The sequence below is a fragment of the Dermacentor albipictus genome, chromosome 3, assembly GCF_038994185.2.
Source record: "Dermacentor albipictus isolate Rhodes 1998 colony chromosome 3, USDA_Dalb.pri_finalv2, whole genome shotgun sequence".
NCBI lineage: Eukaryota > Metazoa > Arthropoda > Arachnida > Ixodida > Ixodidae > Dermacentor > Dermacentor albipictus.
This window is the reverse complement of record NC_091823.1, coordinates 7,107,447-7,128,685: the sequence shown is the minus strand read 5'-3', so window position 1 is coordinate 7,128,685 and position 21,239 is coordinate 7,107,447. Positions and strand designations below refer to the sequence as shown.

The following is a 21,239-nucleotide window of genomic DNA, read 5'->3' as shown; positions in this document are numbered from 1 at the left end:
CTTTGTCTATCAGGAGCCAAGGTCAAGCGCGAGGACGTCAAGGTTGTCGCCGATGCGCGCGCTCGCCGGCCGCCGTTGACTCGGCCATCGCTTGCTCCACGCGCATACCGTGGTTGTGGAGTGGTTGCGCTAGCTTCGCCATGTTGCGCACAAACGTCCCTTTGCAGACCCTCGAAAGTATCAAGCGGGAGAGGAGAGTGCAAAGGCTCGACCTGCAGTCACTGCAGAGCTATGCGACGCGTGCCGAAAGTGGCGAGGCAGTAGGTGGAGCGACGGGCCGGCGAAATGCGCGCGGCCGCGGAGAGCGAGCAGCGGTTTCATGCAAGCAACAGGAGACACGATGCGCGGCTGACGAACAGCGACGTGCCAAGCGAACGGCTGCTGAACAGGGCGCCGTGGCCTCCGATTGGAGGAGCTCCACTGGCGGGACGTGTGCTCTAAGAAGCGTCTGGTCGAGGGCGAATGTGGTGCAGCTTGTAGCGTCTGCGACCACTTCTGACTCGGTTCGTACGTCGTCAGGATGTCGCGGTCGCGCATGTCTTCGATTGACCCCGGGTGAACGCGAGTTCGTTCGGGTTTGCGCCCCGTGCGGGAAATAAATGCTGCGCATTGACTTCGGTAATTCATCGAGGACGGTTTCTGCTGTAATTATTTACAAGCCCAAGGAACACTTTTCTATTTTTTTACGATGTATCAATGTCGCTTAAGGTTATAACGCCGCTTAACTCTTATTAAACAAAGAATATGGAAATCTTGGCATAAATCAAGTGATAGCGTTTTTACGCAACTTGACACAGCGGGGCGTCTATATTTTAGTAAACATGGACGGGGCGTTATTACATGGAGCTGCTGCAATCGGTCCTACTGATACCAACGTGAAAGACCATTGACAAACACTTTGAAAGACAACTACAAACATACTGACCTAGATAAAAAAAACACGAAGAAAAATATCTCGAGTTATGACTCCGACACGAGGGCCCTGTTAAACAATGTCGAAAGTCTGTGACCAAAGGTCAATATGTTAAAATTGTTTATTTCGCATAGGTCGGTGCTTCTGTCCACTTTTTGTGATGATCTTCATGACAAGGCCTGATTCCTTCCGGCTTACAAATTCAACTACGATGTCTTCTCACAAAACATTTCTTGATATAGAATGAAGTACACAGATGGTCTTTCAGGTAATAAAGGCAATTAAAGATTTATTAAACAGTAAGTTGTACTTATGTAAGGCTTTTTACTTATACTGTCGCGTTTCAGTGGTGTACGCACGAAAATAATTAGAGTAGTGAGAAAACATGGCTGGACTGGCCATGCTGCAAACAGGCAAGAACAAACAAATAACACTTCAGACGAAGGTGTCGCCACACTTTCGTTGGCACATCGACTTGCTCCTGCACAGCCCTGAAGAAGAGGCAATACGTACACGGAGAACGACTTTATGACACAACTCGGAGTGATCCGTTTTTTGCGGCAGGCACACGGAAGCCACATCTTAATGGCATGTATGGCACACGATGAAACACATAAAATGCAGTGTCCGACGGAGACAGGTGATACGGCACGCTTAGTGCCGACTTTGTACACAACAATGCTTTTGATCGGCAGTGACAGGATGACATGAGGTATACACTGTGGGCAGGCACAAATCGCTTTCGCGTCTTTGCACTCACCATTCACTCGCGCACACTTTACACGTGAAGGGACAAGCAAGGGGCAAGACGGGCTTGGCGCGTCGCCTCCAGCGTTTTTGTTTATGGCACATAACACTATGGCTGAGCCACAGAGCTCGGGAAATAGCCTGCGACGTAGGACTGGTTGCCTTCACCATCGTACGATGTGGTGTCGTTCCCGTTCCAGTTGTTATCGAATAAAAGGCCACACTCTATTTCTTATCTGTCATTGGACGTGTTGACTCGGGCTACTGAATGTTGGCTCTGAGGTGCAGGTCTGAGGTGGTTGCCATCTTGTTGAAATTGCTGCCTGCGTTATAGACCAGTCAGCAATCGAGGTCCTCACGCTCTCATGGGGTCTTCGTCTTTCGTCGACATGACAACGACAACATCCAGCGTCATCCTACGACTTTTTACATTGGGTCTTGTTAGAGGCTCGGAGCGCATCCATGAACGGCAAGAAATCTGGCAATTACCGCAGAAATATAATTTGCACAGGTGATTAGGGATGCCGACGGCACGAATTGCTGATCCTAATGTCTGACTCTTCAGAAGGCCAGCCCACAGGAGAATTTCTTGAATTTCTGCGACTGCTCGTACCGTAAGTTTGGAGGTTGCAACTTGCAATAGGTGTCGCTGAGATGGCGTTTTGTGAAAGCAGTCTTCTAATATGGAACCTTTAGCCTTCAAAAATGACTATGGCTGCCTTTGTTTGCCTTGTTTCACAACGCGCGGCGTTGAACTGACAGACACACACTACGCGTCTCCCAACAAGCGGCAGCATATTAAACGCGCACATCACATCAGAGACCGACGCGCACTGGATCACGGAATAGCGCAAGTCGCTCCAGTCCTCCATGTCAGCGCCGCTTCGAATTACTGACATCACCTTATTTGGTGCACATATAGAGCTACCGATGTGTTCTTACACTTCCGTCCCAGCAAATTCAGTGTTGGGAACGTAGCCGGAAGCGCAGACGCGGCTCTTTCCGGATCCAGAACAGCACACGGTCACCGCGCCGTTTCCGGAAGACGTCAGGCTCGCCGAACTGCGTCGCTTCCGGCATACGACGACGGCAATGCCCAGTGCTATCAGCAACGCAGCCACCAGCACGGACGGCGTCACGAGCCACGGCAGATCGGCCGGCGAGTCGTCGGCGCCGTCCGACCGGTACGTCCACGTGCTCTGCAGAGCGTCCGAGAGCACGATCTGGTGCATGTTGGTGCCCAGGCCGTTCTTTCCGATGCTCTCCACGAGCACCGACCGACGACTCAGGTGGCGCGGCTGCCAGTCGCCCGCCGGAGCGTGACGCTTGCCGAACCTCTTGGAGCCGCCGCCGATTCCGTCTTTGCCGCGAAGCGTGTAGACACAGTGGATGAACCAGAGGGTGCCCGAGGCGACCTGCATAGTTTTGTGTTAGACAGCGTGATACGACAGCGTGTTGCGGCGTCATGCCTGGAGTATCGGGCGAAATGTTAGCTAACACTGATTCGCACATACACATGCTTAGCAGTTTCATGCTTCTTTCAGGTGGAGTGCTGTGACTTGCTTGCCCTGCTTTTCCATAGGCTAATGGGCGTGACTTTGTACGGAGAGCAATTTGTGTAGTCGACAGTTTTGATAAATACCATACCCTGGCGTACTACGGGCCCAGCTGAAGCCCGGGCGCGATCCGAGCCGGAAGCTCCACGGCTCGGGCCCGGCCCGGGCCAGTGTCTGAACTTGTTTACCTGGCCCTAGACCAGCCGGCGGGCAGGGCGGGCCCGGGCTCTCCGCGAAGCCCGAGTCCGTGCAGCGCTCTAGTCTGAACTGGTCGCTCTAGTCGACCTCTAGTCTGAACCCTTATCGGTTGTCATCAACCTTATCGGACTCGATCCGGCCCTCATAAACCCTTATCGGTAGGAATCAAATTTAACGCAATCGATCATATCCTTATCAACTCTTAACTGTCCTTATCAACCCTGTAGGACATTATCCAACCCTTATCAACTCTTATCGGTCCTTATCAACCTTTTCGGACTTGATTCGACCATTATCAGTGCTTATTAACATCAGAATTGATCCAGTCATTATAGGCTCCTATCGCTCTTTAGCACCTTATACATCCGCACCGAACCACTATGAACCGTGATGAGACCCATATAACCCTTCTTCACTCCTTATCAAATCATTGACAGCTTATCTGTCCATGTTGCGCTGAAGCGCATTAGCCCTCACAGATCGGTGGCATTTTCGTCTGTGAAGGAATGCCCCAACGGAAGGCGCATACCGCAACCACCAAAAGCGCAACGGCGATGTGGCGTGCTTGGCATTAAATTTTCGCAAAAGCGGAATTTTCCTGAAATCTACAATGCACCAAGTCAGCTCTACATGTGGTCTTAGAGATGTCTTTTATTCCACCATCACCAAATATTTCAAGAAAGCGTTCATAGAAACAATGTTTTATACATCATTTTCTTGATAGTGATTCGTCTTACGTGAAGGACAGGTTTTCTAGTTGGGTAGGCGTGTATATGCTTGCGTGTTTAAAACCATCTTCGGAGTGATCCGTGTTAAGGCAGAGCCCCCCCCCCCCCCCCCGTATTGATGACGCTAATATAGTAGATGTTTTGCTTTGAGATGGTAAACCCCCTGAGGCATTAATAAAAACGAACTAAATGATTTCCGGTACAGCATTATTTTGATTCCCGTAGATTGCCTACTAGGAAGTGACAGCATCATGTGAGGTGTAAATTAAAGCAGGGACGAGGAAACTTTATTGGCAGTGTACTTGTTGCAGCAAAAGAGAAGACAATCTAGGAAGCGGTAACGCTGAATTGGGCTGTGGAACCGAATGGACCGATTAACAATAAGCGATACATCAATAGGAAGTACTTGTGCGTCCTGAATCAAACGATAGTTATCACTACAATTTGAGAAAGGGCCAAATGCACCTCGTACATGATACAAACAAGCTCGTCATGGATAAAACATGCGTTATGTGATAAGAATCCAACACCGCAAGTGCGTCTTAATTGCGCAGTTAGGTGAGTGTTAGCATCGCCTCCGTATGCATGGCCGAGACACGAGTCAGATGTCGGGCTCCGAGTGCCCAGCTCGACAACATTTATTAACAGGTTTCCGTCGGGCAATAAGCCCGCAGAGACAGTTCGCGTCGAGGTAAGAGAGCAAAGCGTGCCGACAACGTATGCCATTCTACGACACTGGCTGCGAACCGTTGATCCGACCCGCAGCACTGGGTAGTATCGAAGATGCATGTATCTTAGATACTGTCTCAACGTATTTTGTCTATCTTGTATCTGTATTACGATACATTCGGAAAGAGGTCTACCAGTATTTGCATTTTGGATACATCATACGAAGTATCTTGTATCTGTATTATGATACATACGGAAAGAGGTCTACCAGTGTTTGCATTTTGGATACATCATACGAAGTACCTTGTGTATATATAGCTACGACATGCACTTATAGCATAATACACGAGGACGCCCAGAGCCACTGAGGCAAGCACTTCATGGCAGTTAAAGTTTATCCTAAGAGCTAACTCTATTATTATAAGTGTATCCTAAGGGCTAAGAACTCTTTCAACTATTTGATGCTAAGTTTTTAATAACCAAATATGATTGAGAAATTGGGCAGGTGTGTGACACAACACTGTAACTGGCAATGTACGATAGACTTTGCCTGGAATTATTTTTTGCTTTATTTCTTCTTCACATGGCACAGATACATACGGAATGAATTATGGAAACATTTCTCCAAAATCTAAGTCGCGAGATACAGTAGGTAAAAAATACTGTTGGAGCTGCCGGTTAAAGGTAAATGTACGGTTCAAGACTGGTGTTTAGTATTTGCTTTGACAAGGTCAATCCGTGTTCTTGAGATGCACCTCTATGGAGCTAAAAAAATAAAGAGCTTGCTTAAACAAGCGAAACAGTTTTCGCAGTTGCGAGAAGACGACCACCACGTGCGCTAAGAAAAGAGCGCAACTGCTTAAAGTTAGGCTAGGCTAGGTAGGCTAGGTTAGGTTAGGCTAGGCTAGGCTAGGTATCGAAGTACAAAGTGCACGTCACTATAGTCTTCTGCCCGCCTGCCCAACACGCGGAAAAAACCACGCAGCGTCGGCCCCACCTTGAAAAGCGGGTCTGCGAGGAAGTGGAAGCCGTCGGCGCCGGGGTCGTTCCCGATGGCCGCCACGTCGGCGTCACGGCTCTGCGAGACCAGCGAGGCGTTGAACGGCGCACCGTGCAGCTGCGCGGAGACGCTGCTCGGCGACTCCTTGTCCTGCGTGGTGACAAATGGTGGGCTCAGCGCGGAGGGCCGGTGGCACAGTGTCCTGCTACCTAACGGAAGAACGACACGTTTGGTGCGGTGTTGCGCTGGTGATGACATATGTCGTGAATATCGATCGCGCCTTGCCTATAGATCAATCAATCAATCAATCAATCAATCAATCAATCAATCAATCAATCAATCAATCAATCAATCAATCAATCAATCAATCAATCAATCAATCAATCAATCAATCAATCTTTATTTAGCATTCATTTATTCACAAAAAATGAACACTAGGACAAGAACTAAAAGCTGCTTTTTCGCAGCTTGACAAGGTTCTTGCCCATATCCATGACAACGGGGACAGAATAATGTTTGTACACTTTAGCGTGTGCAATGTACAAATGTATAAGTGTCTAATTCGTACGTCTGTGTGAAACATCGACATCAACTGAAGTTTGTCGCGAGAGGCTTCTGCTCTTAGGGCCGTGGCATTTTCTTCCGTTTTACTGAAGTATTAGATAATGGGAGAATCGATATATTTCGTTTTATTTCTGCTTGCGCTATATTACCTAATAACCAAATGAAAAAAAGTCACTGTCAGCCAAGGGCGATAACTCTTCCATTTATTTTCATTAAAAGAAAGATGTGAGAACTGAGTTTCGCCTTTCTGTCTTTAACAGCAAAACAACGGCGGCAGTAATAGCGCTCGTCATGAACATGGAGTTTCGATAACATAAATAATGTTATTGAACATTTAAGGGGACGCTAAATAGAAACATTAAATCAATTTAGACTGATCAAATATTATTTAAAACTACACTTTGGTTAATATTACGATAAGAGGATGATTGAACAAAAGGAAAATTCGACCTTCATATTCTCTTCTAATAAATTGATTATTAGATGTGACAATGAAGGCCAAAGTGCCATTTTTAAATATTTCGCGCTGAAATCTCGCTGGTAGGTAATGTGACAACAGATTTAAAAGTAGTTTTCCTTACTTGGGTGATCTTGTCTTCGGTAAAAGTTACCGAAACTTGTCACGTGAAATACTTTGCCCCATTATAACCCAATGCAGTCCATCTTTACCGCAAAAACAATTAACCAGGCCCTAGTAGAGGTCATCGAAATCTGTGACGCGTGCCGGAGCTTCGAGGCGGCGGCGCCACCTGTCGTTAATTTTCGCCTTTTTTCTCGCGTGCCATTGAAACTCTTTTCATGGTAAGAGTGACTTTTCTTTATATAGTAAAATGATAATTTACGGGTGAAATCGTTGTTTTCATTAGTGTCCCTTTAAGATTAGATAAACGTTAAGAGGTCGGTTGATTAAAACTTCTTTCTGGGCGAGTTGGTGCATACTTGACATAAAAACTGCTACAGCGCAAACACATGCAACCACAAAGTATGAAGGACAGGACACAAGCGCTGTGTCCTGTCCTTCATACTTTGTGGTTGTATGTGTTTGCGCTGTAACAGTTTTTATGTCGAGGTCGGTTGTTCGTGAATAATTTCGGAGTTATTGCGCCTGTCGAGAGTTTCGGCTACTCCAATACCGAACATATCGCGACCAATAATCTGTGTGTCTCAGATCCGTGATGCATATGCGTCACGTGGCTTGTTACAGCTGAGGCGATAAGACAATGCTCACAATGATCTTGATGACGTAACGTAGATTGGCCGACTCCGCAATGCATCCGTAGTCCTCATTGTCCGGGTCGTAGCGCGGTATGTAGCCGTCGAATCCCGTACAGAGGAAGCACTTCTCTATGAAGAGCTCGAACGAGTGTCCCAGGCTTTGGAGCGGGCTCACCATTATCTTGCCGTAAATCTTGTCGCCTGCAGAGTCGATTGGTGTAAGGCACGCACTCGACGAAAATACGGAACAGCTTAGACGCGCGGACGTGCCCGCGGTAACTGCAGGCATGCACATTAGTTTAGGTAAGTGGCATGCCGATGGTGCATAGGAGATGAGGCTACACATTCGCACTGCGTCCGACATGCAGCATGCACGCTGTGGACGGGATAAATAATACGAAAGGGGCAGCAGAAATGGTTAGACGCAAAATAATATTTTAAGATGTCGTCGAAACAAAGTAAGCAACTGCTAGTTTGAAAAACGCTGTGTCTACGCAATCGGGAATGTCGCGAGCCTTTTGTCGTCACTGAGAAGTTCGATGCACCCTTTCTATAAGGGCGCGCGTCTTCAAGCAACGAGCTCGTCGCTGTCGCCATCTTCGACACTTTTGCACTGCAAACTATTTATTTATTTATTTATTTATTTATTTATTTATTTATTTATTTATTTACTTATTTATACTACAACCTCAGAGAGATCATCGCAGTGTAGTAAATAACGAACGGTTATAATGAGGCCCGAATTCAGGAAAAAGCGCAGCACGAAAAAATGAATGAATGACACAATTTGTTAAGTGTATGAAGGAAGAAAGAAAGTTACGGTAAGTGTTTCTCAAGCGACGACAAGGAATCTTGGGTCACAGCTCTATTAGAAACGCTGTTCCACTCAACAACGGTTCTCGAAAACTCTACACGCACAGAAGAAGCGGGCAAAGTGTGGCGAATATCGTGTCGGTGAACTCGCGTCGCCAGTGCTCGAGCAGCCGTTGCGCCGCGACTCCGAGCAGGCGTATCGGCTAGGCCTTGACATTTCACGGCCATTGTCTAGTAAGGCCGTCTCGACTACCATCGCCATCGCTATGATTTTCTGCAGTAGTGACTCTGAGTTGGAGACGTGTCACAGCATGCGCGCCCAGTTGGAGTCGATAGTGCTTCCCTGCAACGCAATCAAACACGACAGTGAGCGCCTCCTGCCGGCGATACGGCATTTGCGTCACTGCATATATGTCCTAGAGCGACAGCTCCGCTCTTTAATTCGTCCGAGTTCAGAACATGTTGTGTCTTCGCTACGTGACTTGAAAGTCCTGATAGTTGGTAGAATAAGCTAAGCCTTCTTTAGTCGCGCTATCTAACATTTTTGTCGTACCACAGAGGTAAACCTCGTGCTTGCAATGAAAGCAACGCGTATACGGGGAGATGCAAGCGGCGAGCCCACCTGGCGCGAAGGAGACGTCGATGTCGTCCGCATCGGCCTGCAGGTCGACGGGCTCCTGCAGCCACAGATCGCGCCGCTGGGTGATGTGGAACTGCGTGTCCAGCGAGAAGCGCGTGGGCACCGGGTCGCTCACTTGCTGGAAGTGGATGGGCAGCTCGAAGGGCACCGGCTCCTGCGGCGTGCACCGCATCGGCTCCGAGAAGCGGGCCCCCTCGCGCACCGTGCACGGCACCAGGTGGATGCGGTACGTGCCCGAGTAGTCCTTCACCTGCGCACCGTCCTGGCGTCAAGCGCGAAGCGGCACAGACCGGCTTTCGATCGAACTACGGTCTCGACAAAACACCGTCTACCACTGGGCACGACGACATAAAGCACGGGAGATGCCGCATATTGCTAGTCGAGCCCGCTGTCGAAAACCAAAACGGACTCATTCCGAAACTGGTGCTATACCAACAACAACTCCTCAGCTCCGGCATTCGGGTCAAGAGATACGCGTGGTACGTTCAGGAGAACGAAGCTTATCCCTCGAAGAACGAAGGACGTCGAAGCGAATAACTTGACGATAATGAGAAATTCGGCACGGCCATTAAAGGACACGGGAGTGATCCCGGTTTTAAGCGTGTTACCTTTCTCTCTGGTATAGTGTCCACGATCAGTATTTATGTTCGGGATAAATTTGAGTGGATACAAACGTCCCCACACAGCCGAAACTACAGGAACAAGAGCCGTTGCGATAGCCAATATGACAGACTGCGGGGCTAGCGACAAGCGCATCCGTTGGCCTTCCTGAGCCCATAATCACTATAGAGTTATGCGTACCCTGTCGATATAGCAGGAAACTAAGATCGAAAAAATCTTGTTCCCTTGATCTGATGTGATAAAATATATTTGCAGACAAGTGATAACGCAAGCAAGCATATATTTTCTTCGCTGACTTACGGCTTTCTCACGGCAAAAAAAGAAAAAGAAAAGATGAGAAAAATGTCAGCGCGAGAAAGACAAGGGACAAAAAAAAACAAAAAAAGAGCAGACAGGACGAGCGCTGGTCTTACTTGTCCCGTCTTTTTATCGCACTGTTTTATTGCCGTGAACCAATACGAACAAGTTCAGTTTCAGACACGGCTTTTTTCGAAGATTCATAATGTTACGGAAGTACTAAAGCGCCAAACAGACGACACAACAAGAGACACGGACGAGCGCTTTAGCGTCTCTTCTTGTGTCGTCTGTTTGGCGCTTTAGTACTTCAGTAACATGCACCAACTAGCCCAGCAAAAAGTTCTGCTGGAATTCATGATGTTGTCGTTCGATTCGCTTAAAGGGGCCATGACATGGTCGTCCAATAATTCTCTGTTTGCATTTGTAATTGAGAGTAGAGGGTCCAATATGGTTATATAAAAAAAGAAGAAAAACTTGGTGCTCAACGCATATTTTAACCCGAAATTTAAATTTGAAATAGCGGCCTCTGTACTCCTCCAACCGATACCAACCGCCATTTTGGCAAGGCTGTGTGACGTCAGGCACTGCAGGGGCCACCTCTATGTCGTCTGCTTTGAAACGGTTCGAGACCACGTCGGACGTCTTTCTCCACACACTCTAGCACCCGGCGGCTCAGAAACGGCGTCTCCGCGGAATTGTGCTCGCAATCCCTTCACTTGCGCGATAAAAAGTAGTATCGTAAACCGCAGCGACGAAAGGCACATGCAAGGACGAAGCGACGCATGGCGTATTTCTAGCTCCTGCAATCACTTCCGGCGTATGCAGTATACAAGAGCATGGCCTTGGAGGCCGGCTTCTGTTACCCGAGGGAGCTGTTTCCGGGGGTGCCTATTTATTTCGTCACCACTCAGTGTCGCCAGATTGCCTTACGGTTCAACTGCGACATTAAAGAATTGAAATACATATTATTTACTGCACCAAATGCACTCAAATTTTGCCAGCTTGCTCTTGGACGCGTAAGGTTTAACGTATATCCTAAATTTAAGTTCGAATATTTGGTGTCACGGCCCCTTCAAGAGGTTTGGCTTTTTTCGGTATTTTCTGAAGCGCGCTGTATATGACACAAAATAAACAGCTGACAATTTTGCTACTTCAGGTTTCCTCGAATTGGGGAAGGATTTTAAGTCAGGATATAAAAGTCACAAGATGAATTAGTGAGCCATCTTAATACTTGTTTGAAATGTGTTATTGTCCGCCATTAACTGACTTGAACTATGACTGATGTGGAATTTTGTTCACGTTTTGTTTCAGTAAATATATATTTACGAGCATCGCTGGCGCAGAATATAAAGATATGTCTTGCAGGGGACATAAAACTGCCTCATGATGATGATGATGATCGATGAATGCGTTTCTTTCAAATACAGTGATCTTGAAGTATGTACTGACCAAAACTCACAAGACAATGCTTAACTGGAACCGTTTTTCTTATTATGCATAAGATACATGTACATGGTATATACAGGAGGCGGCACTATATGCGGGACAAGCGACTGGTAGTGCGATAGTACTATGAGGTGCCGTCATTCAATGTTATTTATCATCTGCATGATTTCTTCTACCTCGTGGTCATCTGTGAGTTATGACTTCATGATTTACTACTGCAGTCCGCGAGTCTTCTACATCACCTCTGATCGCGTGAAACACAACAACACAACTACGGCTTTTTTGTTGTTGCTCTTAACCATGACAGACATACACTGCAGCTATCGCTATATAGCACGTCATGATGCGTCGCTGGAGAACTCGCTATGCATGGGCCGCACCTCTCGCTACTTAAGCACGCAACAACTGCACGTGCGTATACGCCAACCACAGCTATTTGTTCGTCATAAGCATACGCTCGCAGCGTATATAGCGGTATGAAGAGTGACGCAATACAGCGCGCCCGCCGCGTGCTTCTACACGTGGCTTCAGCCTCTTCGCCCGATCCGCCAGTTCCTCTGCCGAGGGCACGACGCCGCACACGCCGTCGCCGACCGAGTCACGATGTGTGCAGCGTTATCGCACGAAAGCCCTTGCCACGAGGCGTACTTGCACATCAGCGATTACACTGGCTTCAGGATCGGCGCTTCTCGACCAACAAAGCCGGGCTGGCGGCGCTGTATGCCTAATGAAATCGCATCAAACAGCATGTCGATCTAGGACTGACGTTTTATAAGCAGCTGATGCTGCTTTGCGGTAATGCGGCATTTAGGGGCAATTACGAAGTGTTGGTCGGCACAGTGCCCTTGGAAGAGAGAGCCGCCATTTTCATGACTTGAGGTAAAACTTGTACAGTGTAAAGCTGTATTCTTCGTGCTCATAATCAAAAGCGGGGCTGCAGGATTTCGCTTTTGCTCGTCCCTGAAAATCGGCAAGTTATGAAGGATAATTCGCTCTCCACCATGCAAGTAAATTTTGAGGCTGCTAGCCTCAAGGCGTTTTCTGGGGAGTCGCAAGCTTGCATCTCCTGCTGCTACATGGCAGCAATCGTACCTCGGCAGCCTATACGCAAGCTCGCGAAGCCGTTTGGTCACTTTTCGCTGGAGCGCAAATCTGGCTGGCGATTTGTCGTAACACAAACTGCTGTTCTTTACATGACACCATGTTTTTTTTTTCATAGTTCGATTTTTTTTGCTTAATCGCAAGGAGCATATAGCGCAATTAGACCTGTGCAGGTCGACCACCTGGCGTTACTTGCTCGACAAACTACAATGGCCAGGTGACTAATGAAAAATATTGGCTGTTTAATGTTTTATTTATTAACTTTAGAACAAATGCTTCAATATCGAAATTGAGGCCGAGCAGAAGTGAAGTCATCTCTGCGTAGCATAAATCCTATAGGACTGGCGCCACTCTTGATGTGATGATCGAAATAAACCATACATTCGCCAATTAAAAATAAAAGAATGTAGATTGTCCTTTCGGCGCCCATACGGGTCCTTTGTTCGTAATGCGGACGAAAAGCTATGGTAGTGGCTTCTGTACGAAGCAGATGACGCAATGAGCGTGCTTAAATGTTAGGCAGGTTGCCTCGTGTCCGGTTTGTAACGTGAGGTGCGATTTGTATGTCCGGAGGGGCAACCTGCCTGATATTTGTGCCCGCTCAACGTGCGATCTACTTCGTACATAAGCCGTTACCACAGCTTTGTGAACAAAGGACCTTTGTGGACATTGAAACGTCCGTCGTCCTTATATTTATTTTTACTGGCGAGAGGATGCTTTATTTCCATTATGTCGTTTCCTCCCGCGACGTGTTTTCGTGAAACACTGGATTAGCCTTTCGACATGGTCGTCTCGGAAATCTAAAAAAAAAAAAATGCAGTGATTGAAACTGAAAAACGGCTTGACCCACGCTTTTGGGAAACTGTTAGCTGGAACGCCAACGTATTTCTTGGCACACTTTAAGGCCGGACTCTCGTAACTGGTGCTAGGCTTAAGATTCCTGCTGAGCAAAGATAGCTTCACTATACTGATCAGCTTCAATTTCACAACTGAAACAGGTATCTTAAAGTAGATAATTAGAAATCTAACTGGTAAATCTATTTTATTATTTATCTGGACATTGCGAAGTGATACAGATAATACAGGTAATACTGGTAATTTTTGCCTATTGCATATGCACGGTGAATTTTTTTAGACAGTATAGTTTGTTTATTACGATGGTAGAATGTAGTTATATACAAAACGTTTATAAGCGGAGCGAGCGCGGTGTTCTTGCAGTTGAATACCTAGGCGAGGCGGACATACTTTGCCACTAATAAGGTGAGCTTCAGAATATTAATCAACAAAAAATAATTCATTAACTTTTTCATTAGTGCCTTCGGGCCAGTTGTCTAAATGGCAGTTTCGGAGGCAGTGAAATTTGCATCCACACTCATCTTTTTAATAATCTTGAGAACTGCAAATAAATCGAGACAATCACCGCCAAATTCCAAAGCACAATCGAGGCAATATCGAGACTGAGCGCGTCCCGGTGCGCGTCGGACGGTAATGCCCCGTAAAAAAGCATCGGGCCAAGTTTGAATGCCGCGGCAAATCCTGACCCGACACACATCGGCACGTGCTGGCCAGGCGTGCCGCGTCAGCAGCGGCTGCGACTTCCCGAGGCGTTCGGTCACAAAATTGCTCGCGCTCGTTCTCACGGGACGTTTCGGTCTGACGTGGTGATCGCAGGGCTGAGCTTCCCATGCGCTCCCACGGCGCTCGGTTTCGATGTTTCCCGGGTTTACCGTTGAAATTCGATTGTAGATATCTCGAATTAGATGCGACTTTCCAGATGGAAAGGAAAATAGGGTGCATTAAAACGTGACCGCCTTCAAGTTCTCCATTTAAACAACTGCCCCGAAAGTACTAATGAAAAAAGATAGTTAATTCACTTCTGTTTGTTAGGGTTCTGAAGCTCGCGTTATTAGCGGCAAGGTATGTCCCCTTTGCCTACGAACTCTTCTGCAAAAATGCCGCGTTCGCTGCGCTTATAACTCCCTCATAAAAAATCTGTATCCTCTAAAAAAAAGCACCCTGTATACAATCTAAAATACGGAACAAAGCTGTCACAGGTGATATAAAAAATGCGTCTGAATTTAAAAAAAACAATAAGAAATACAAATGGGATATGTACACATGCCATTGCTTTGATTTAGACCTCCGCGAGCTTAACTTGCAGTTCTGAATGAAGCGACACCATGCTTATGCATAAAACAAGAAAGAAAAAGAAATATGACGACACCTAGCTGTGATAGCTTTTTCTCTTGTTTTTTATGAGAGCCTTGAAAAGCACCCCGCGTTTGAGTCACATTAGAGTTACAGAGGGCTACACTTTACCGCTTTCTGATCGAAGTTCGTATTCATAACCTCTGAATTTCGTACTCGTCGCACAGCGATTTCACATCACTATTGCGAAACAGAAATGTTCCGCATAACATAAAAAAAAGCAAGAATGAAGTGATACGTACAGCTACGTCTGAGACGAACTCCCACTCCTGTTGCGCTTCGCTGTAGGTGGCGTCTCGTCGTATGAGCTTCAGTGTGAACGTGATGTCAGGCTGTTCTTCGGACGTGACGTACGACATCTTTTTCAGTTCTGCATCCCGCGAGAGGAGACAAAAGAACAACAGTAAAAGAGCAAACTGTTTGTAAGATGCAGCAGGATGGGACAAGTGCTTCAGCATTATTTAGCGCACAAAACATCTCTCTCCTTGCTCTAAAATTCTAATGGCTCCAAATTGCCAGCGGGCATTGTTACCTCTGCTTTCGAGGATGTACTGTCCGTGGAAGCCGGAGACGGTGCGGAATCGCACGACCAGCTGTCCGTTCTCGTTGATCCGCATCTGTGTCGGGTATATGCTACCTGCGTGCACAGAAGAGACGAGGGGTGCAAACCACTCTGCATCGTGCATACAAGGCTGCTCCGCAAGCGGAACGCTTATAGTGCGCGCGCGTGGAGTACTTCTCGGGAAGCATTGGTGATAAGTGAATTGCGTGCAGAGTGCGTTTTCCTCTCACATGTACAGTGCATCCAAGTCGAGACACTGCGCCTGGCATCTCTGATGTACGCAGTCTTCGACTCCGGTAATGCCCGTGGAGCGATCGGTTGTTGTTATTACAGCGAAACTGTTTTTGGCTAGGGTTCCGTGCGCTTTCCGTGTCCGTCCACAAATCTGCAGGAGCAAGAACTGTCATCATGAGCAGCGACTCGTACCACTGCTCGCGTATTCGTCGTCGCCTTCTACCACAGCTGGCTCCGATGCCGCTCAGCGTTCCCACACTGCCCTTCCCTCTGCGAAGGCGCTGACGGCACTGGCCCACTGCCAGTCGGTGCGTTGATTTCGGTCTCAAATTCTCTGCCTCAGTATATCGCTGAATGAAAACACGAATGTATATCACGAATGTATAACTCAAATGAACACGGGTGTATAAATATAAGTGCGTGTGCGTACCTTTCGTCACAATGACCACCGATCAAGACAATAAATGTATTCGTACCTTTGTTCACAATTCTGTCACCTCTTTATCGCGTGCTGCACAGCTTCGCTGGTCATCCAACTCTACAGGGTGGAATGACTCATGATTTTATTATTATTATTATTATTATTATTATTATTATTATTATTATTATTATTTCCGTGAAGATATATAATCTTTGTCACCATGTGCTGGCAACAGCCACTCTCTCCACTTGGTTATTAAATGGAATAAAAGAAGGACATATGAACGTATACTAAGGTCAGTTGTGTAAACTGTAGCAATAGGCAGCGCATGAAACAGAAGTAAATATGAAGTCTTGCCAGAAAAGTTACTGTTGACAATGAGCGCCCAGACGCCGGTGGCACCGTCTGCCTATTCAGTGTGGTGCGAAGACACTCTGCCGAGCCAGGATAATAAAAACATCTGGCGCGAGCGGCCGGACATCATTGTTCTCCTGCATAGCCTGTCGTACTTCACGTAGCAAATCCAAATTCAACGCACGCGTCTTTTTTTTTCGGGTGAGCCCGATCGATGGCGTGGATACCGACCGTTCAGATGAGAGTCGAGATAGGTGGAGATTCCGTGGTCCCAGAGGATGGCCGTGTTGTAGACGAAGCTGATCTTGAGCTCTGTCACCATGTCGCTGTGCTGCCAGCCACCCAGCGCGGCGGTCGAGTGGAGCGCGTACGACACGTAAAGGGGTACAGACATGGACACGTACGACTGCACCAAGTTCAGGGCCTGCGAGTGGGATCAGGAGCACGTTGGACCGTGGCCGCCTCGGCGTCAACGTGTTGTGGCAACGCATCCCCCGTTATGACCATCGGCAGCCGACTCTTTGTGTTCGTGGTCACAGAACGCTCGACCACAGATGCCGCTGGGTGGCGGCATGTTGATCGAATCGACAGCCTGACACTTTGGAGTTGTGAGCGTGAGCAGAAGGCTCCTTATTGCACGCGCACACGCGCAGTGAAGCTTCACAAATGCGTCTTAGTTGCATTACACCTGTGCGCTGCTGCGAAAAATGGCTCGCGAATCGCCGGTGCTTTAAACAAGTAAGGGATGTCATTTTATACGTTAATACATTGGCGCTACGATACAGATTGGCGTATAATTCTATCTCTCTAGTTTAATATTTACTACATAGATACGTATCGGCTTGCTGATGCGGTTCTTGTATTACAAGTTTTCTTCACCTGCCACAGCTGCAACTAGACAAAAATCAAAATATTTAAGATTTTAAGATTTGTTTCGAAACGCAAAGAGCATTTTCCTCTATTGAGTTATACATGTATGCCGCTTCAACACAAGCTGTGAAAGTTGGTTGCGTTTGTCCTTTCTTATAATATACCAACAGACAATTAATTAGCTCAATACCAGATTGGACAGAGCTCCTATTTATGCCCCCATAGAACGGAAAAAAAAATACCCTAAGAGAGAATTTTCGACTTGCCTGCCCATCATGGTTTATAGAGCCACCACATTCGGAAACGAGCTCTGAAAGCGTGTAGAAAGCTGTCCAGTTCCACATGCACGACTCCAGGTCCAGGCTTTTGTAAAATCTGCAAACCAAGACAAGAAATAAACGTGGAGGTCACAAACTGTTCATCGCTAGACGCGCGAGTTATGACAGGCGTAACATTGGTGCTGCACATAAGTCTATAAACTCGCTCACGAGTCGACTCACTCACACTCACTCAGGATCAGATTCACTCACGAGTCCGGGTCTAATTGAGCCAGGCTGAATCGAGTTTTGGTGAGTCTGCATGAGTTCCCAGTGATCTCTAAGCAAAGAAATATATTTTGTGAGCAAGCGCAAGTGAGTTTCGTTTATTTTGCCAGTCAATAAGCCCGTGTATGAGTCATATTTACTGGCCTGTTGATTGTACTCCAACTAGAGCGTCGTAAGTCTCAGCGAGACAAGAAGCGAGATTTAGTCCCAAAGTAGGCAATATTAACGGTGCGGGCGTAAGAACCGCCAATATGCTCGGAAATGAACAACATTGCACAGTAAACTGCACTATCTCCGGGATCGGCCCACCTGGTCTCATGGTGAACAAAAAGAAGGAAAGAAAGTCTTGTCAACCAAAGTCGACGCGAAAGAAAACAACGTCGACTTACACACTCGAAAAAAAAATTAATGAAAATTCTACATGGATAAAAGAAATAGAAGGTCCATAAAAAATTGTACAGTCTGACAAGGGAACGAAGAAAATACTGCAAAGAACGTAAATATATCATGCAATTGTGCAACGTTGCACCACATTTATTGTCCCATTTTTAGTACAACATAAATACATATAGCATGCACGTCTACCTTGTCTTTCTTCGCGTCTACTGTAGTTTACACGACTTTTTTTCTTTCTTTTTTTATCAATCGCCTCGAACAGGTACCGTTTTACTACAAATTTTTTAGTACAAGGGGAGCCTCGAAGTGATGGAATCTGACTAAGTAACTCCGAAAATTCAGAAAATGAACATTGCAACAATCATCGGTCCTAATGGCTTAAAATGTCCGGGAATTTCGAACTGAGAAACAAACCGATGAAAGAAACGTTTCTCCTCGTGCAGAATAACACTCAACATATTGATGATAGATGCAAACAAAGCACTTTAAAGCATAAATGTATGACATACATTTATGAATAAGAGTGGAATTTAATACCTCAAACTTACATGTGACGACATATTAAAGTTCAGAATGTCTACGGAATTTTCCAATGCTCTTTTGCACCATTCCGAGTTTTTGTCTGTCAGCAAGGGTTGTGGGTTGGTGGTGATGAATGTTTAGCCACAGTGGTCTGTAGCTTGATAAGCTTCTTTTCGTTTAACCGATCGGCCTCGCCTATTCTATGAATGCACTATGGTGAAATAGTAAGTCGTTTTATTTTGCGAAGACGCTCTAGTCTCTCGCGCCCTCTGATGTACTTAGTTATCGGAAAAGGGTCGCCGATTACTACACATACACAGATAAAGTATAGACAGGTCAAGCGCAACTTGCCTATACTTGTATGTGCGTGTTAATTTGCACCCCACTTCTAATAGCTGTGCTTTGCCAACTAGTCCAACATGTCTTCCCCGAACGGCTGTCGCATCGCGCATCACACGGGACGGTCGGTGGAGTAGGGTCGACAGTTTCCAGCTGGGGCGAGATACTGCGAGAGTGTTGCGATGTGACCGCCATATGATGGCGGTCGTAACGCGAACTTTTCCACTTGCGAACGTCGATGTCTGCAATAAAGCACTCGTATCCAGAAAGGCCAAATGGTGCACGGATCAATGAAAGCTGGTGCAGCATCCGAACGAGTGAGGAGAAAACCGGGGCACATGCTGTAATGTTCTGTTCCTTCAGGCGACTGTCAGTTCATGGAACTGGCTTTTTTTCGCTTTTTCGGTGCAGTAGCCTTGAATCCTGCCAAACTGATAATAATCAAAGAAGTTTCAGTTTTGACCAGTGAAAGCGACCTGTGGGCATACGGCGTCGTACATGTGAGCACGAGGTCGCCGGCTTGGTTTCAGGCCGCATTCCAAATGGGATGCAAGAACGCTCGTGCGCCTTTCTTTGGGTGCACCTTAAAAGAAGCACACCTAATCAAACCGAATCTGAAGCCTCCATCTGCGGTTTCTTTCAGAGCCCACGCGTTACCTTGCATGGGACGTTACGCGGCATCAGTCAACATTAACCAAGAAAAATGTAGTGGAAGGTACACACGTGCAGACCTCACACTATCAGCTTTCGGAGTAGGTCGCGCACTCATTTGCTGCTTGTAAAATTCTCAACAGTAAACGGAGTTACAAGAAACGAAAGAAAAAAAATTGGGAGGACGCTTCAGCTTCGCCTTTAAGAGAGGGATGCGATAGCATTCAAAGATGCCTGACTGCTTCTCACGCTTCCCGGTAACTGCAGCTTGTGTAACCGTGATGTTAACCGGGAAACGCTGGCGGCGAACGCTATGCACGAAGGCGAGCTTTCTGGTAAAAACGCGGCCTCTTGCGTGGGCCGCGATGCGGTGGAGGCGAGCCCCATCTGTAGGTATTGCAAGGAACCGGGCACGCCGCTTTATGAACTTTGTAATTTGCGCGCCGGCGGAGGCCATGACCGCTCTATAAATAGTAGAAACGCTGGAAAAGGGGTTTGTGTTTTTTGAGTCTCCGCTTAACAGAATTATGTTTTCTCGTATGTTCAAATTACAATCCGATGCTACCATGTCTGTAGGTTGTGTATAAGTCGTGCTTTACGATTTTTCTCGCGTATTTTACCTTGAGAAATTCAATTATTTGAGGGACTTCCTTGCACTACTTGCAGTGCCTGCGTGGTTGGGCCGTAATGAATTTATACGAAACGACGTCCGACGCTGGACGTCGACGCCAGATTTTATGCGACACGGGGCCCTTAACGCTTTCGCGTTAAAGAAATGAACGAGAGGCAATCCTGCCATTGCTCATTGAAGGAATATTTTTTCCTTCGCTACACACACGCCGTTCACAGGTGACGCCTCTCAAGAGTGATGCTATTGCGCTCGTAACGCGGCCAGCTGGCCTGCGAGTAAAGTTCGTGGCACGATTCGGAGCTCCCGATCACCTGAGCGTCGACTCTCCACGCATCTGACGGCTGTACTGGTAAGGCTCGGCTGCTTCGGCAGCCAAGTGCCGGTCGAGCGTCGCGTTGGTGACGAATCCCAGCGGAGTAAACGCCTCCGGCGCGTCCACCAGGTTGGAGCAGCGGTGTAGACCCACGCGCAGGCTGCTTGGGCTGAGAGCGAACTCCAGGTTCGACAGCGGCCGTGTTGAAATGGCGGGCAGCAGGCCGTCCCGGTGCGGAACCAGCACCGTGATCTGGATTCGATTCGGTGCCCGAGGGTCGGACGTGCCTGCACCACGCGTAGGATATGATGACGCGTTGCTGTGCTCAGCAAGCATCTGCAATTCACCCGCTGCAGCCAGAATTTTATCGTGCATATATACCCTACAGACGGCAACCACCTTAGGATTGATCTTAAGGGCATGAGCCACTTGGAAGCTGTTGCGGTATGTTTCGGTATGAGTATAGCACTAAGCTGTTTGCTCGAAGACCATAGTTTGAATCCCACCAAGTATTTTTTTTTTTTTTGTCGGACAAGCCCGAAACGAGGCGCGACAAGAACCTACCACGCTATCGCAAGGTGTCTGGTATGAAGGAAACAACGATTTGCATTAAAAGGCAATGCGCAAAAATTACGGATGGACTCGAAGCACTCCCTATAGAGGTCGTTATAGTTTAGTTCTACGT

At 47.2% G+C, this 21,239-nt stretch overlaps 1 protein-coding gene across 2 annotated transcripts in view; it reads right to left on the bottom strand.

Moving 5' to 3' along the window:
- Positions 1-57: 57 nt before the first annotated feature.
- The window catches only part of LOC135895995 (FRAS1-related extracellular matrix protein 2-like), a 215,392-nt gene continuing 194,210 nt past the window's right edge, over positions 58-21,239 (bottom strand). For both annotated transcript variants that reach the window (XM_065424268.2, XM_065424269.2), the window contains 9 exons: positions 20,553-20,841; positions 17,424-17,532; positions 16,519-16,711; positions 15,249-15,353; positions 14,959-15,086; positions 9,026-9,293; positions 7,604-7,791; positions 5,809-5,961; positions 58-3,075 (listed from right to left, as the gene is read on the bottom strand). In XM_065424268.2, the coding sequence (XP_065280340.2) occupies positions 2,599-3,075; positions 5,809-5,961; positions 7,604-7,791; positions 9,026-9,293; positions 14,959-15,086; positions 15,249-15,353; positions 16,519-16,711; positions 17,424-17,532; positions 20,553-20,841 (1,910 nt within the window). In that variant the 3' untranslated portion in view covers positions 58-2,598. The remainder of the gene's footprint in view (positions 3,076-5,808; positions 5,962-7,603; positions 7,792-9,025; positions 9,294-14,958; positions 15,087-15,248; positions 15,354-16,518; positions 16,712-17,423; positions 17,533-20,552; positions 20,842-21,239) is intronic.